This window comes from Ochotona curzoniae, unplaced genomic scaffold (genome assembly GCF_017591425.1).
Source record: "Ochotona curzoniae isolate NIBS_2020 unplaced genomic scaffold, NIBS_Ocur_1.0 scaffold_4506, whole genome shotgun sequence".
In the NCBI taxonomy this organism is placed as follows: domain Eukaryota; kingdom Metazoa; phylum Chordata; class Mammalia; order Lagomorpha; family Ochotonidae; genus Ochotona; species Ochotona curzoniae.
Window position 1 is genome coordinate 81,125,569 of NW_024467119.1, and position 17,578 is coordinate 81,143,146.

Sequence of the window (17,578 nt, forward strand, 5' to 3'; positions counted from 1 at the left end):
ACTCCCCAAGTGAGCACAACGGTCGGTGCTATGCCGATCCAGAGCCAGGAGCCTCTTCCGGGATCTCCCATGCGGTTGCAGGGTCCCAAAGCTTTGGGTCGTCCTCGACTGCCTTCCCGGGCCACAGGCAGGGAGCTGGATGGGAAGTGGGGCTGCCGGGATTAGATCCAGCGCCCATATGGGATCCTGGGCGTGCAAGGCGAGGACCTTAACCACTTGCGCCATTGCGCCGGGCCCTAGAAGATCTTTCTTACTGTCTCTCCTCCTCTCTGTATATCTGACTTTCCAATGAAAATAAATAAATCCTTTAAAAAAAAAAAGGAGTAATTTCAAGAGCAGTAATTGCATGAACACTAAGTTGAAATGGGCTTCTGTGATAGAGAGAAAAACTATGCTAATACTTAGTTTCAAAAATAGACACATAGAAAAATAGGTTATAATTAAGATGCTAAGTGAGGTGAACAGACGTTAGGTGTGTTTTTGCATAAACTGTACCTTTCACTGTCACGTTTCTGCTCATATTGGCTATTACCTAGTAAATTGAAAGAGGTTTGTCTAATGCTTTGGTAGTAACTCAAACTTGCCAAGACAAATTAGACATGAATGACCCTTCTCAAACACAATCCTTTTTCCTCTCCGAGACTGATTCTATTCCAACATACTGAGCTTTTTTCAGAAAAGCAAATGTTTTCCATGCCCAACTTAAATCTGTGGAGGCCTTTGTGTGTGTGTGTGTATATGGGATAAGGATGGAAGTACCATGGAGTTCTGATGTCTGAAAGAAATGAAGCTGATTTTAATGTGAAAGAGGTTCTTATCCAATTGTCCAGAATTTTGGAGACACATCCCTTTCTTTTATCCAGAATTTTCAGTTCTCCCAAAGAAAAAGCAAGAATACTGAGCTCAATGCATCATGCTTACAAGCTCTGAGGATCACCTCCTCTCTGCGCCTCCAGCCATGGCCCAGCTTTTTCTTTCCTACTCTCTTCCTCATTCATTCTCCTACTGAGAGAAAGGATGCAGTTGTTTTGGGGTAGAAGCTATACATGTAATGGTGATGGATTTATTTGCTAGGGTAGTTTGATGCTTATTCAAAAGTCAGGACAAGCAGTTCTGCCAGGAAAAGAATGTAACTTAATAAGAGTAGGTAAGGGCTAAGGCCAACGTGACTAAAGAAGGTGGGGTAGAGAGAGAATCCCCATCAGCTGTTTTACTCCCCAAATGGCCACATCACTCAAAGGCCATGCTGAAGCCAGGCACTAGGAACTTAAGCTGAGTTTCTTAGGTGATTATTAGAGAACATGGTGGCTAAGCCACCACATGCTGCCCCTCAGTGTCAAGATGAACAAGGGGCTGGAATCACAAGCCTAACCAGGACTTTAGCTCAGGCTCTTTGATTCTTTTTAATCAATACGCCAAACATCCACCTTGCTTCAGCTTTTAAATGAGTTTTTCATGAATTTGGAAAGAAATTGATTACCTTCTGTGAAAAAAAAAATGAGTGTGTATCATGGTCTCCAATGGAAATTTGGAATGTGTTTTCATTTTAGTAGTAAGGAATGCTCTAATACCCTGCCTTTTTGGATGTGTTCCCAAACAGAGAAGAACATATTCTGTGTATTCCTCAACAGAGTCCAGGCACTGTTCCACAGGATGAGTTTTTACTTAAAATATTGGTTGGGACTATTTAAGACTAATGAATGCAGTAACCCTGTACTTTGCCTTGGCCCATGACAGTAATCTTCAGAGTTGCAAAGGGAAGCTTCCCTCTGACTTCCCCTTCCTGATAGAGTGAACCAAAGTTCCTTAGCATGTTCTTATAAGAATGTTAAGACCCATGGAGCTATTTAAAGATTAAAAAAACTCATGTAACTTTATTTTTGAAAGCACTAATATGTCTCTTACATTTAGCTACAGTACAAAGAAGAATAAAATAGCACCTGAGAAATTTTTTAGCAGGTTGTAAATAATCTTGACATCTTCCTTATTTTCCCTTCACTTTGTTAAACAAGCAAAGAAACCAGAACTGTTCCCACTCCAACCATTTCAGCCTATGGGGTCCTCAGAGGCCTGATTTTCATGCGAACCGCTCTGAGGGAGTAATCTGCTCCTCGAAAGGGGACCCAGACCACTCCATTTTCAATCTCGTAGGGGCTGTTATTCCTCGGATCATAGGGACCCCCGGGGTAGTAGATGCCATTGAGATTGGCTGCCTGGCAATTGTTGTACCACCAGCCTCCTCCATAGACTTCTGCACAGTTCTCTTCCCAGCGGTCTGCATCCCTGTCAAAGGTGCTGAATTGCATGCTGTTGTGAGAGGTGTACTCTGCCCCTTCCTCTGCGGAACCTTCAATCAGAGCATCCCCTGCCGTGCCCTGGTAGGAGGAGACCTGCAAGGCATAGCCTTCCGCCTCAGAGCCTACCCGGAAGTGATACTCTGCATAAGCGCCTCTCCCAGACCAGTCTTCTAATTCGACCCTAAGGATAGAGCCCCTTAGGGTTAAGAAGTGGAGGTAATCGTTGCCTAGCCAGAATTCTCCTTCCCCCTTGTCATTCAGGCTGCCGAAACCTTTCTTGTAGTCTTGCCAGGTCCGGTTAAAATTCAATGATCCATCCATTCTTTGCTGGATCAAAAGCCATCCTCCCAAACTGGTCTCTTGATCGCAATAAACAGAAAAAATCTTACTGGATCCAGGTAGCTTGATATTGAAAATGCCACTTTTGGCACCTGAAGGATGTGTTTGGAGGACATCATCACAGTCTAAAAAAAAAATTAAGCTGGTTGGAAGAAGTTACTCTCATTTAATTTCATAAAGATAGGCATGGCCCAAATTAAAGAAGACAAATACTGCTCTTCTACTTTCATTCCTTCCCCTCTATTCCACCCAGTAGGGAAAGGATGTACTTACACTGGAATAGAATTTTATGCAATTGAGGGGGCATTTACACTTATAAAGTGTAAATTATTTCCTTCAAATGGATATGGAATTTAACTTGCATATATTGATAATAGCAAGTCATCAGTAAAGGTGACTGGCTATCATTTAATACTAATACAACATGGTATTTACCCTGTCTAAACATCAGCTGAGACACAACTACCTGATGACAGTTCATTAGCACAGATTTTGAGTGGTGAAGGGATGTGGTTAAACAAACTCAAAACTGAGTTGCAGAAGAATTCATGCATTCATTTCACATATATTTATTGAATGATGCCTGACTGCACTGTTAGGCATTTGAGAATACAGAGAAAAACAGATTAGACAATATCCCTGCCCCCATTACAGGCTAAAATGAAATATAGGCCCCCAAAGGAAGTTTCAATGAAGTGTAATAGAGTTAAGAAAGAAGTACAGGGGGGTTGAGGGAGCCTAGGGGGTCAGAGAAGCCTTCCCCGAAGGAGAAGTGTGGATACCTCTGGAAGGGCGGGTTTTAGCATAGCTTCTGCTGGTGACATAGGTGTGTCTGCGAACTTCGCGGTCAGCTTCACTTCCTGCATCGTCTGCCAGCTTATAGCTTTTGGCGTCAGCGGTGGATCCTCCTCTGCTGAATGTTGTGTGACTGGTCACCATCTGCTTTCTATGACTTGTAGTTTTGCCACTGTCAGGCACACTGAGGTGATGAGAAGTGGTCTCCCTGGCATGTGTGAAGTCAGAGTCGGAGCCCACAGACTGGGTCCCCTCCAGTAACTCTCTGTGTGTAGAGAGTAGACTTGGGAATGCAAATGCTTTTGTAGTTGATGAAGTGTCAAAGAAAGAGGCTTCGGAAGGGTGCCTGAGGGAGAACTCATCCAGGCTGCCTTTGGACATAAAAGAGGGCACTGAGAATGAATCTATGCCCTCTGGGCAGCTGGAGCCGTCTTCTGAGTGTATCACTTCTTTGATCACTTCCTTGCGCCCATCAGCACCAGTCACTGTCTTGGTGATGGTTTTAGAGCAGGAACGATGAGTGGTTAATGTGCTACTGCTACCGGGCCTGGTCTTCTCATTACTAATCAGGAGCTCTTTATCCCCTTTAGAAGTAGTCAGTTTTTCTGTGTGGTGGTATTCTTTCCTGGTCCCTGAACTTACAGGAGTCTCTTCAAATGTACCCCAGTCTGGGTTGGTAGGCCTGGTGTTTCCATAGCTTGAGCTATCTGGTCTTGTATTTTCAGCCCCAGAGCTCCCAGGGTTCCTGGTGCCAAAGTTGCCAGGTCCAAAGCTTCCAGAATTCCAATGACCAGGGCCATATTCAGAGTTCCCAGGACTCCAGTGTCCGTCACCTCCTGGAGTAGGGTTCCTGTGGCTTCCGGGCTCTGATCCTGGGCTGTAAGAGACAGAATCTCCTCGGGCACTCTCCTCTCTGCCGTACTTCTCTAATACCATTTTCATCTGCTTCATTTCTGTTAATGCTTTCAACTCTGGAATGGCCTCCTGAAGCTGACTTTTGTATTCTCCGGGAACGAAATCTGTCACTGGAGTCATTTTCATCAGTGGCAGATATCGCCTGTCCGTAGGGGGAAGCAAGTCCTTGGAAATGATCTGTGCCAGTTGTTTCTGCTGCTCTTCGTAGTCCTTTAGGTCGATCTGATGAGATAAAACCCTGTTGCAGGAACCTTGGCATGACCTGATCTTCATGTCAATGTCCACCTGGAGAGAAAGGAAGAAAGATACAAACATGGAAATGCATACAAACAAATAGTGGAGACCTGTGGAGTTTCCATTAATTTACTTTTTGGAAACATGGCTCATTTGTTTGCTGTGGTGACCAACTGATCTGTAAGCTTTGGTTTCCACATGGGGAGCACTAAAGTTGAGTATGGCAAGGCTAGCTGTCATTGACAATGGGAGCTTCTCAAACTCACTCTAGGCTCGGGATGGATTCAGGGAAAGCTCTTAGTGCGGCTGACGTTAACTACTAATTAAGGCATTCACAGTGAGAATGGAATAAAACTGGCAGGGATCAAACATTTGCTTTTGCAGTTTACTACTATGTACCCTTGGGACATTTACCTAGTGTCTCTGAACATTTTTCTTCATCTGGGGTGGAGGAACATACTTCCTACTTTTAGGTGGAAGATGCATATAACACTTTTCTCAGAAGACAGCACACTTGGAAGTGTGCGTGACTATCACCTTCCTTTTCCCTGTTATTCGAAGCATGGAAATTGACGGTCAGAGCCATGCACTTACTTCTAGCCGCTTCATGTCTATCAGCTGAGCCCTGACGTTGTTCTGGAGGAGTTGGATGTGCTTTACTTTTTCTATGACTTTGCGCCTCAGGACCTCAATCCTGCTTCTGAGTTCTTCTGCCACTTGGTTATAATTGTTGTCATAGTCTGCAATGGAAAACACAGGTATGGAATTAACTGCTGAATAATACACTTGTAATGACCAGCAGAAAGAGAAAACCTGCTTATAAATATCCCCATGTCTTATTTGTTTGTAAGTTGTCCTTTAGACATTTAATCAGTACATTTTAAACCTATTATATATCTCATTTTTGGACAATGTTATGTCCCTCAGTCATCTATGGATATCAGTTAAATGGCCCTACCGGTAATCAAGAAGCCAAATAAAGACAGAAGAAATTTCTTCAGAATTTCAGACATGTAATCCGGAGGTAAAATGATTATTTTGAAAAACATTCCATTGATTTCATCATATCATTACTCAGGGGGCTTGGATGTATTACTGGAATTTCTCACTGAAAAGTTCTTCCTGCTTATGAATTTGAAATTGTTTCTAAGCTTTTCGGTGTCACAAGCTCTCTAACTTTCAAGCTCCTTGACCCATGAATGTTGAATTAATCGAGTCTCCTGAAGATGTAAGGAATGAAAACAAAGCTTTAGGAAGTGAAACCCACTGGCCACACTGCCTATTTGCAGAGTGGATGCAGTACTTCCTCACCCTAAAACGTGGAATAAGACTCAGCATATTTTTTAAGTTTTCAGATGTACAGAATTTGTTCGGCGGAATCATAGGACAGCACTAACTTTGTGTTTCTGAGCAGGTACACTGACCTCTGAGCATCTTTCTCTATAAGACAGAAACCAATGCATCTTCTCAAAAGGTCTGCCCTGTATCACTTTCTGTATACACTTTGGACACACTTAGATTCTAGTTTTCACCTTAAGTTCTAAACAAGCTAACATAGCCTGCTTTACTTGGTAAACATAAGAGATGAAAGTTACAATACAAGATTATCATGGTGGCGAGTTTGTATACTAAGTAACTTGGAATAAAATTACAGTAGCTTTAAAAAGACATATTTGTGTAGGCTTGTTGTCATTGCCACAGTGTCATTGCCACAAAGTCAAACCACTAAATAGGTAATACTTACTGTTGGCTTGGGCCATGTTTCCTGTCAAATATTCTAATATATCTGTGGTCACAGAGGTAGAATCCTTGTTATTCTTCTGATAATCAAATAGTGCATTTTGAAGTTTACTTATTCTGCTTGTAAAATCTTGGTTGATCTCATCTATCAACCCTTTCATCCTGCAGCCAGAAGGGCATTTTTGAGTCTGAAAGTTGAAGAGAGAAAAGTGCATTAAGGGTCTACCTCTTGGATCCAGAACAATCGTGCAAGTTTGCATGCATCCCTACGGCTTCATAGAAGACTCAAGAACTAGGATACGGAGAGATTCTTAAATGAGGACCAGCTTAATTGCGAGTGAGATTCCAGAATATTGTGAGCTTTCCTAGTACTTGCCCAAACATGCAGTTCAACTTCAACATGTTCACTCCACAAGCTCCAAGCACCACCAAAGCAGGGAGGCAGTAACAGGATAGTCTTGGGACAAACTCCTATTCTCATTTGCTGTCTTCAATGAAACACATAACAAGGTCTTGCTTACTGTTTTCCACAGGAAAAGATTTCTGGGCCATGCTGGGTGCATCCCTCTGGCATCACACAGAAGGAAGCTCCCAGCCTCTTGTCAGTGACTCACCCAGTCTTCATCAGCACAGAAAGGCCAGTCTGTTTCTTTGCAAGTAGATGATGATTTTTCCACGACTCTTGGGCCACGCACACCTCCTCCTTCAGCTAAAAATTCACCTTTGCCAGGGTCTGTGGCCTTCAACGATTCATCCACAAACACAAAACAGAGAAGCCAGGTTAGCCAGAAGGCAAGGAAAGATCAGCAAACCTGTGATTCCAAGGGAGGAAAAGACATGCCCAGAGATTAAGAACCCTGGCATGGGCGGGAAGGAAGAGCCTCCATGATGCGGGTGGCTTATCTTCCAATGAATGCTAAATATCTTGTGTTTTCTTTTATATATGAGAATACAAAAAGTCAATTTGGACTCAGGATAGTGATAACCCGTGGTTGGAAAGTATTGGGAAAGAGGGAGGAAGAACAGTAGGAGGTGAGACAGCAGGAACCAAGATAATGTTAGAGAAGTGGCAAGTGCTGGAGCTGCATAATAATGAATTACAATTTCTATAAAGAACTGGGCAAGAGGAACTGGCAGGCTGAAATGTAAAGGAAAACTAAGGGAAAGGAAAGGCTTGTTTGCTCGATTTGACTGATGTGTGTATGTGTTGAGATACGCATGGTGCCCCATAAAGGTAGATGGCATTGTGTATAATGGAATCATTGTGAAATGAAACAATTTAAAATTCCTAAAACCTAATCTGTGGAGTTATTATGAGAAGCAAAGATGATAAAGAATATGCATTTCACAACTGTGTTCATCACTACACATTCCACACAAGTGTTAGTCTTAAAGGATTTGTGAAAAAAGACGACTATTTGAGTCACAAGACTAAATTCTCCTTTTTCATTTTACTCATGGCTGCAGATAGAAAGACAAGTAAAAAATTCAATTAAAAATTGTTTCTTTTCTCTTCGTGCTTAGAAAAAAAAGCAAAAGGAACAAACAAAATCCCAAAGCACTAAACTTTATGAACATTCATTACAAGTTTTTACTGTAGCCTTTAGAGATAAGTCCATAATTCAGACATGAATTTACCAGGAACACAAATGGACTAACGAGGACTTGGAAATCCCTTGCATTTTTACTCATTCGTGTAATAATTTTTTTTTCATGTGGAATGAAAAAAGCACACTGAAAGTATTAGTCATTTACTGACAAATTATTAGAAATGCTACAATTAAAGTTAATGTTTTTCTTCTGTCAACCAAGAGGTGAAAAAATATATGAAAAGTACTTTCAACAAGAGTTCACATGAACAAAGGTGGCTTCAGATTTTCAATATTTTCATTTCCTACCGCCAGTTTACAAGAACTGTACAGTGGTAACTTAGTTTTTCCTTATAATTAGTCAGTATTTATAGAATCATTTTTAAAAACACCCAACTTATAATAATAATTCAAAGGTTCAAGAACAATTTGCTTAAGGCAAAAAGTATAATACTTTTGTTTAGTAAGATAACAGATTCAAGCATATTTTGGAATACATTGATATAATAATAAAAGCAAACACAAATTCAATACTTATCCCAGTAAGGGACCTGGAGGAAATATTTGTAGCTCATGTGTTAGCCAAAATGTCATTTTAGCAAGTGTTTTTAAATCATTTATTTTGCTGCAAGGGAGAGAATAAAGTTATGTATTTTCTTTAGCTTTGATTTCTTCGCTCTGAATGTCAAGGCTTATCAATGGCTCTAAGCAAGAAATAAATTTGAATAATTTATGTCCTGGATAAATGAGTTTCTTGGGCAGGTTTTTATCATGTTCTTAGAAGATTGGTGTGTTTTAGGAACTTCCTCAAATAAAATTTTTCTTCTTTCAGGCCTTTAGAGATAAATTTTAGAAATTATTGTGATATTCAGAACCCCTCTTAAAAGGATGTAATTCTAAAAAACATGTTGCTTTATCAACCAAAGTTTTATGATTTTGCTATATTTCCAAAGAGTATTTACTTGAATTTTTGTCTTTAAAAAGCAAAGGTCCTTCAGAAAAAATATATTAAACCTCCAAATTCTATTTATTATGGGCAAATGGCATAAAATTAAGAATTAAAGAACAATAATGCCCAAAGCACAGAATTCTTGTCTTTTTTCCTTTTTAAAAAAAATTCCTCTGTAATAGTTTCAGTTTGAATGACAGATTTGGACAATCTGATCTGTTCCATGGTCTTCCTTTCTGGGTTGTATTACACGGTGTTCTCTAAGGGTGACACCTCTCTGGAAACTGGCCTGCTGTAAGGCTGCGTGTCATGACATAGAACTGAGACTTCCAAATTCCTTGTGGAATAAACACCAAAGAGAAAACTAGAATAGAAAATAAAGGAGATCATACCCAGACTGCGCCCACCACGCACAGGACCAAGAGGAAGATCTTCATGGAAAACATCTTTCCCAAGGATGGGGCTGGCTCATGAGATGGATTCCAACTGCAGGAAAGGGAGCTTGCTTCTGCTCTCGGTTCCCAGTCCACTTAAATCAGCAGGTGCCTTTGTTAATCATTACCTTAGTCCTGTTGGGACAATCAAAGTCAAACCTCTCCACATGTTTCGCTCCTGTAGCCTGTTGGTGTCCCAGAAATGCTGAGTCAATTCCTCTAAGCTTGTTTGCTTCTGGTAAGCAGGTGTAAATAGCAGCATTGGAAGTGTTAGCCAGCAGTTAACGGAAAATCCCACATTCAGGAACAGTGTGTAAGTATGAGTAAATACAATTTTTATTTGTCAATTATATTTCATTAAAACAAGCCAGAAATCTTTGGGTTAGAGATCACATATTAAACCAGTAAAAAAGCAAAGGCATCTCAGTAACAAGAACATTTTAGTGTAAGTATGCTTCATGCAGTGTTAGAGACACACAGATTACAGTTTTGTTGTTTATCTAACATTTTTTCCACATCTTTTATTTTTGAAATAAAAATTAACATTTCTTTTTAGAAATTAATGAAATTATTGAAAAGGAAAGACAGAAAGAGACAGAGAGTTCCCATTTACCAACTCCTCAAATGTCAGCAAAGGGCATACTGGGCCAAAGCCCAGAGCTGGGAATTCAATCCAGGTCTCCCATATGGGTCGCAAGGATTTAATACCTTGAGTCATAATTATTCCCAGGGTGTGTTATTAACAGGAAGCTGGACTCAGCAGCCAGAGGCAGGTATCAAAACCAGGTCATCCAATACGATATATGGAAATCTCAACCTCTAGGTCAAGTGCCCACTCAACTTATCTGAAATTTAAGCTTCATTAAGAATTCTGTAAATTATTTGGTTTCAGCCTTACTTTATTTCAAATTGTGCTTCCTATATGAAACATATTCTGGTAAAAGTAGTAGCTTATATCTAATAAATATTTACATTTTACAGAGCATCTAATTTAATCTCTCCCATTGAAAGGATTCTCATGTTCTACGCTCCAATAGACTGTGTAATACCAGTGACATTAATGCTGTCTATGAGCTCCACTAGATCACACACTTAAGAGTTAGAATAAATTATTTACCCTTACATTACAGCTGGAGTGTTGAGTGCCATCTCAGGGCACTGCCAAGATCCTCCTGCAGCATGCTCCCTGCCCTTCCATTGCTCTCTCCAGCATCTGTGTAGCTCATTCCCTCCCTTCACCCAAGTATTAGCTGGCATGGTGTGTCCACTGAGACGCCTTCTCTGGCTACTCCCTCTAAGCTGCAGCCACTCTCATGTGTGATTCAGTGGACCCTGCTCTGCTTTTCTTCATAGTGCTCCATGACTCTGGGCAACATCTGTATGCAGGGGCTGGTGTTTGGTGTGATGGTTGAAGTGCTGATTGGTATACTCATCTCCCATATTTGGGGGCTTGAGTTTGATGTCCAGGTCAGCTCTTGAGTCTAGATTCCCACTAGAGTGCATCTGTGCAGGCTGTGATAATGGCTTCAGTGGTTGAGTTCTTGTCATCCTTATGTGAGACCCAGATTGAGTTCTGAGCTCCTGGTAATGGCCTGGCCCAGACCTAGGCATTGCTTAAATTTGGGAATGAATCAGATGAGGTCTCTCGCTCTCCATGTCTTTCCTTTTCTTTTCTTTCCTTTTCTTTTCTTTTCTTTTCTTTCCTTTCCTTTCCTTTTCTTTTCTTTTCTTTTCTTTTCTTTTCTTTTCTTTTCTTTTCTTTTCTTTTCTTTTCTTTTCTTTTCCTTTCTTTTCTTTTCTTTTCTTTTCTTTTCCTTTCCTTTTCCTTTCCTTTTCTTTTCTCTTTCCTTTCCTTTCCTTTCCTTTCCTTTCCTTTCCTTTCCTTTCCTTTCCTTTCCTTTCCTTTCCTTTCCTTTCCTTTCCTTTCCTTTCCTTTCCTTTCCTTCCCTTCCCTTCCCTTCCCTTCCCTTCCCTTTCCTTTCCTTCCTTGTCTTCCTTCCCACTTTTCCTTCCTTCCTTCCTTCCTTCCTTCCTTCTTTTCTTTTCTTTTCTTTTCTTTTCTTTTCTTTTCTTTTCTTTTCTCTTCTCTTCTTTTCTTTTCTTTTCTTTTCCTTTCTTTTTAAATATTTATTTATTTTTATTGGAAAGGCAGATTTTACAGAGAAGGAGAGACAGAGAGAAAGCTCTTTCTTCTGCTGTTGCTGATTTACTCCCTAAGTGGCCACAAGGCTGGAGCTGAACCAATCCGAAGCCAGAAGCCAAGAGCTTCTTCCAGGTCTTCCATGCAGATGCAGGCTCCCAAGGCTTTGGGCTGTGCTTGACTACTTTCCCAAGCCACAAGCAGGGAGCTGGATTGGAAGTAGAGCAGCCAGGATACAAACTGGTGCTCATATGGGATCCGGTACCTGCAATACGAGGGCTTTAGCCAGTAGGCTATCACACCAAGCCCTCGCTCCACCATTCAAATAAACGAATAACAGTGTTTTAAAAATTGCTCACTTTTTGGGGGCTGTTGCTTATGTTTCTTTCCATCGCTAAGCCTGGGAATGGCAGTCTGCCATGATACAATGACAGCAGCTAGCATGATGGCTGGAGAGCAGGCTTCACAGAGTGTGAGATCTGGATTCAATCAAGTCACATGAGCCAACCATTTAAATGATGTGCACTAATGCAATTATCTGTAAAATGAACTAATTTTGAGGAGTACTGTGGAGATTACATTAAATCCTACCTGCAGCCTATCAGACACACACACACAGTAGGACGCCTAGGAATTGCACCTTAGTTGTTCCAATTCCTCATGTCGAGAAGTTCCTTGTTCTCTTTCAGTTAGAATTTCTGAGCCAGGGGTTTTGGGAGGCTCTTAACTTGGGCCTCCTCTCCGTGAATGAATTGTGTTAGAAGAGATGGAGGAACAGCTTTATTTTGTTTTCCCATTAAAACATGAAGGCATGCAGATTGAGGCACAACTGAAAATGTTCAAGGTATTATTTTTAAAAGTGTGTGAGAGTATTTTTACAAAAGCAAAAAGGAAAAAAAAAAGAAGAAGAAGAGATTTTTCAGTTACTTCAGTTGGAATCTTCTATGTATTTCTTATTTCCTCTCATATTAATGAAAATATTTTGAAAAGTATACGTAACAACAGAATGAAAAGAAAAGCTTATTTTGGTACAAAACAAAAGTTTGAATCCTTTTAGGATTTTCATAATATGCATTTTCAATGAACATTTTAAGACTTTCTTATTTTCCTTAACTCTGAGAGGAATGTTTGACTTATTAATTCTTTAGAAAATGATCCAATATCCCATAGTTAGAAATATTTAAATTCAGCAATTCACACGTTGACATCTGTAGGATTGGAGTTTTTTTTAAATTTACTATTTATATGGTGTTTAGGATGTACACAAAGACCAGAAATCCTGCAGCTGTAATTGTGTTTCAGTTATAAAGAATACCTTCCCATCACAACTGACACTTGAAAAGTACGATACATCACGCCATCTAGATATTTACCATGTGTAGAACAGATTAATGTGAAGCCAAAGTAACAACTTTCTTTTGAATGAAACGGTAGGAAATAGGAAAATATCCCATGTTTGAATAAAACAGATGGATATTGGGAAACATTTCATTCTTTACCAATTTATTTTAAGTTTACTAAATCCAATTCAATAATTATTTGCTGTATACACACCATTTCACCAGCCTTATACACTGTGTGTGAGGTAAGTCATAATGTATATCTTTGATTTTTAAATTGTTTAAAATCAGTGAGCAAATCAAATAAGTGTAATGCTAATAAGTAATCCATATAAAGTTTATATTTTGGAAGTAAAGCCATAGAGTATATACAGTTTCTGTATGGTTTAAACTAACATGAAACAATAGAAACATTCTGTAAAATACATTCAGAGTCCTATTGGAACTCAGAGCAAAAAGTGATTTATGATTTTATACATTGTGCTTTGTTCCAGTTTGTGTAAAGTATTACTTGAAACGTTAGATTTCATTCAGGTCTCAAAATGCAAGGTGTTTAAGAAAAATATTTTGGACTTCCATCATAAAAATTTGGTTGGACCCAGAGTGGTAACCAAGTGGCTAAATCCTTGCTTTGCATATGTTGGGATCCCATTAGGGCTCTGCTTTCCGTCCCAGCTCCTCCACTTGCTTCCAGCTCCCTGCTTGCGGCCTGGGGAGCAGCCGAGATGCTCAAAGCCTTGGCACCCTGCACCCAAGTGGGAGACCCAGAAGAAGCTTCTGACTCTTGGCTCTGGCGCAGCTCAGTTCTGGCCATTGTGGCCACTTGGGGAGAGAATCAAGATCTTTTTCTCTGTCTCTCCCCCTGTCCGTAGATCTGTCTTTCCAGTAACTATAAATAAGTCTATCAAAAACAAATACTGCTTGACTTTGTATACCTATTACTTCCTGAATAATAAGAATATGATAGAAATTTCGTCATGACAGAGTGCCTTTTTAAAAAGTGGTATTAAATTTATTATTAGGAAGCACTAAAATCATTTTCTGAATTTGAAATACTTAAATTGCAAGAACTTGGGTGATTTTTGGCATTTTAAATGCTTGTTTGGGTTTCACAACATCCACTGGTCAATAAAGAATGTGAGGGAGACACTGACCACGGTACCTGATTCCATGTACCTTCCTTTTGCTATCTGTCCCTTGCCTTGTGCTAGTGTTGCAAAGGTTGTTATTAACAAACCACTTTCGTGAAAGGTGAATGATTTCAGATCACAGACTATGGAGGAATGACTAATGGAAGGTTTATTTGTAGAACTCACCACAACTCTGACCCCAGAGAACAGAGAATATGGGAATTCTTTAAATGCCTGGAAATGATTCTGCAACATCCTTGGGAAAGAGAGGAGGAGGAGAAAGCGGACATTTTGTTTTGTTTGCTTTTGGCTGCTTGATTCTGTCACACTGTACATTTCTTTAGTCTCTCTATTCAAGAAATAAACCTACTTTATTTCTTATAATGTAACTGTCTCAAAAGTAATGGTCATGTAGTAAAATATTTTAGCATTTTAAAATTAAGATTTATCATGTTCCAACAGTGTAATAGTTCTTTTTTTTTTTTTTTTTTTTTTTTGGTGTGTGTCTGAGGGTGGGGCTCAGGCATATTTTCATGGGCTTCTAATTAAACATTTTAAATAAAAATGATCAACTACCTCAGCCACACATTGGCAGTTAAAATCTGGGCAAACAGAGACTCCAAGGTGTCAGCCAGCGGATTCTGGAGAGATTTCATCATGCTTGGAGGGGTGAGATTTGCAGCAGTTCAGAACTGTTGAACTATCAAAACCACTTGAGCAGAGCCCTTGGAGTCTACCCCACATGGGGGACCCTGGGATGTTCGGGAGGCTGGGTGGGGCTTCTCCCCTTATCTTTTTCTTTATCTCAGTTACAGAAAAAAAAAAAGAGAGAGAGAGAGAGAGAGAGAGAATGCGATAATAATAGTTTTGCCATTTTCCTGTAGCCCTTGACTCTTTGTGCCCTAATCAATTATGTGAAGATTACCAAAATAATAATTTAAAAATAAATCAAGATTTCTTTAAGTAGTGATGAGTCTGTGCATACACATTTGCACACATTTACTTGTCATATAGGTGCGAGAGAAACAGACTGAGGGGTGTTGAAAGTAGAGACTGAGTTTTTCCATTTGTTTCATTTCTTTTCATTAAATTTTTAAATTTATTCATTTGTGAGTCAGAAAGAAAGGCTCTCTTTCTCTCTCTCTCTTTCTCTCTCTCTCTCTCACACACACACATACACAGACACACACAGAGTGCTCACATGTACTGGTTTGCTCTACATATGCCCACGCTGCTCAAGACTGAGCCAGGCTAGAGCCAGGAGCTGTGCATGCTGCCCAACCTCCCACGTGGGTGGCAGGGACAGTTACCTGAGCCGCTACGGCTGGAGTCAGAGAGCTGAAGCCAGTTATCAAATTCAACTATTCTTATTTGGGATCAGGTCTCTTCATCACTAGGCTAGCATCATTCTATCCTTTAAAAAAATGTCAAACTAAATTATGAATTAAATAATTGATTTTTTTAGTATAAATACATTTTGTCTACAATGTGATTTGTCTAGACAAGCTTTTTTTGCATTAAATGTATAATAAGCAAGAAAGTTATTCTTGAAAAGTAAAACCATGATACAGGCACTAAATGGGGTGTTAATATCAATAGCATGAATTTATCCTAACCTCATACACCTTAAACCAGTTGTATTCAAGCACAGTGCTCTTCTGGTTTCAATGGGATTCCCTGAAAAAGTATTAACAAGTTATATATTTCATTTGGTATTAATTTAACAGTTATGTAATGAACTATGAGGAGACAGCATCTATAAAGCTCACAGGGTTTTAGTAAGCATGGAATTGCATGTAAAAATGGGAGGATTGAACACCAAGATACATATTTAATTTGTTGTGGTTTTCATTGGGATCTCATTTTAATAAACTATTGATGATTAAGATCAAAGGAATTAAAAGAAATTTGGGTAAAATTTTTGGTTTAACAGAAATTTTGAAAAAAAGCCATCCAAGAATTTCAGGACAGATTTTCTTTGATAAAACATTTTTAACTGAATTATACTCAAAATCTTAATATTCCACTAAATAATGTTCAGTAAGTGAAAAAGTTTAAAAAATTGAGTGAGAAATAGGCTAGGGATAAAATCAAGAATCAAATGAAAAGACGTTCGGTTTCACTCAATGAAATTACTTCACTGAATAAAATAGTCACAAAATCACTAAAACTGCAACAGTATATAATTTTTAACAATTTGGTAGGTATTTTTTTAAATGTTTGATGAAACACTGTATTTGCAGCTTTTTGCTGTAAAGAGAGCTGAATGTTTTAGTCCAAGGTCTGTTAGAGTTAGGTCACAATTTAACTCTGTCCTTGAGAATCGCAGTGGAGTCTGTCCTGTGCTGTTTGTTTAGGGAGAGTCAACATTCAGATTTATTTAGTCAGACTTCTCTCCATCTACCTCAAGCCTCATCATTTGCCTTCTGCTGTGGTCAGTGAAAATCTGGGCAAAGGTCTGTAATGGGAGTAAGGGCTAAGAACACCAAGTTTTGGCTTTGGGAAATGTGTTTCTGACCCACTTGTCAATGTGATTCAGTGCTATGAGCCCGAACTTCTGTCATTATTGTGTCTTCAACTATTTCCCAATGAGACTGAACTGAAGAAGAGCTTGGAACAGTGCCAGCTAGCTTTCCAGAAAGCTCTTCCATCACTAGAGCGGAGAGTTTTTTTTTAATTTGAAAGACACACTCTGTCTTTAACCTGTTAACCACCTCACAACAGCCCAATGGCTACAGTGATCAGTGCTGTTGTTAACAAGGTCAACAATAAAGGTTTATTCGAATTTGTACTTTTTCCTTCTTATCAGAAAGATATGATTGAGTTTCTTACTTCTAGATTACTACTGCGAAATGAATATGATTTTTGCATTTAAAGGGATGTATTAGTTGTACAATAAACCTCTGTCCCAAAATCATTTGCAAAACTTTTTCTTTCTGAGAATCAATAGCAATAGGGCTATACTCTGACCATATCACTGCAAAGTTAAAGATTTATTTTCATTTTTATTGGAAAGTCAGATCCACAGAGAAGGACAAACAGAGAGGAAGATCTCCATCTTCTAGTTCACTCCGTAAGTGGCCACAATTGTGGTAGCTGAGCCAATCCAAAACCAGGAGCCAAGAACTTCTCCCAGGTTTCCCACCTGGATTTAGGGTCCCAAGGCCTTGGGCCAACCTCTACTGCTTTCCCAGGCTGTAAGTAGAGAGCTGGCAGGAAAGTGGAGCAGCCGGGACATGAACCAGAGCCCATATGGGATCTGAGCACATATAAAGAAAGGACTTTAGCCACCAGGCCACCAGGCCCAATATTATTGTAAATTTAGACACTAATTTAAGGAAGGCATTTAAACTTTTTTCTCTTTATTTTTGTTTTGTTGATAATCTTTACAAGGTTGATTAGGGCACAAAGAGTCAAGGGCTATAGGAAAGTGGGTAAGACCATTATTATCACATTCTCTTTTTTCCTTCTTGTATTGGAGGGAGTGGAGAGATAAGAGGAAAAGCTCCACCCAGCCTTCCAACCATCCCAGGGTCCCTGATGTGAGGTAGACTCTAAGGGCTCTGCTCAAGTGGTTTTGATAGTTCAACAGTTCTGAACTGCTGCAAATCTTGCCACACCAAGCATGATGAAATCTCCAAAATCCACTGGCTGGCATAGTCCACCTCAGATTCTC

At 39.6% G+C, this 17,578-nt stretch overlaps 1 protein-coding gene across 1 annotated transcript; it reads right to left on the reverse strand.

Moving 5' to 3' along the window:
* Nucleotides 1–1,854: 1,854 nt before the first annotated feature.
* FGA (fibrinogen alpha chain) lies at nt 1,855–9,369 on the reverse strand. Its single transcript, XM_040967304.1, has 6 exons — nt 9,251–9,369; nt 6,935–7,060; nt 6,325–6,508; nt 5,175–5,320; nt 3,419–4,631; nt 1,855–2,761 (listed from the first exon to the last, which is right to left on the reverse strand). Exons 1-6 carry the CDS (start codon nt 9,302–9,304, stop codon nt 2,052–2,054), a joined length of 2,433 nt encoding a protein of 810 aa, XP_040823238.1. The 5' UTR covers nt 9,305–9,369; the 3' UTR covers nt 1,855–2,051.
* Nucleotides 9,370–17,578: the final 8,209 nt, after the last annotated feature.

Bases quoted from the DNA above. Each gene is read 5' to 3' on its own strand.
- FGA (XM_040967304.1), bottom strand. From the start codon at position 9,304: ATGTTTTCCATGAAGATCTTCCTCTTGGTCCTGTGCGTGGTGGGCGCA. The intron at 6,509-6,934 runs GTGAGTCACTGA...TTCAACTTTCAG, and splicing joins TCTGTGCTGATGAAGACTGG to ACTCAAAAATGCCCTTCTGG. The intron at 2,762-3,418 runs GTATCCACACTT...TTTTTTTTTTAG, and splicing joins TAAAACCCGCCCTTCCAGAG to ACTGTGATGATGTCCTCCAA.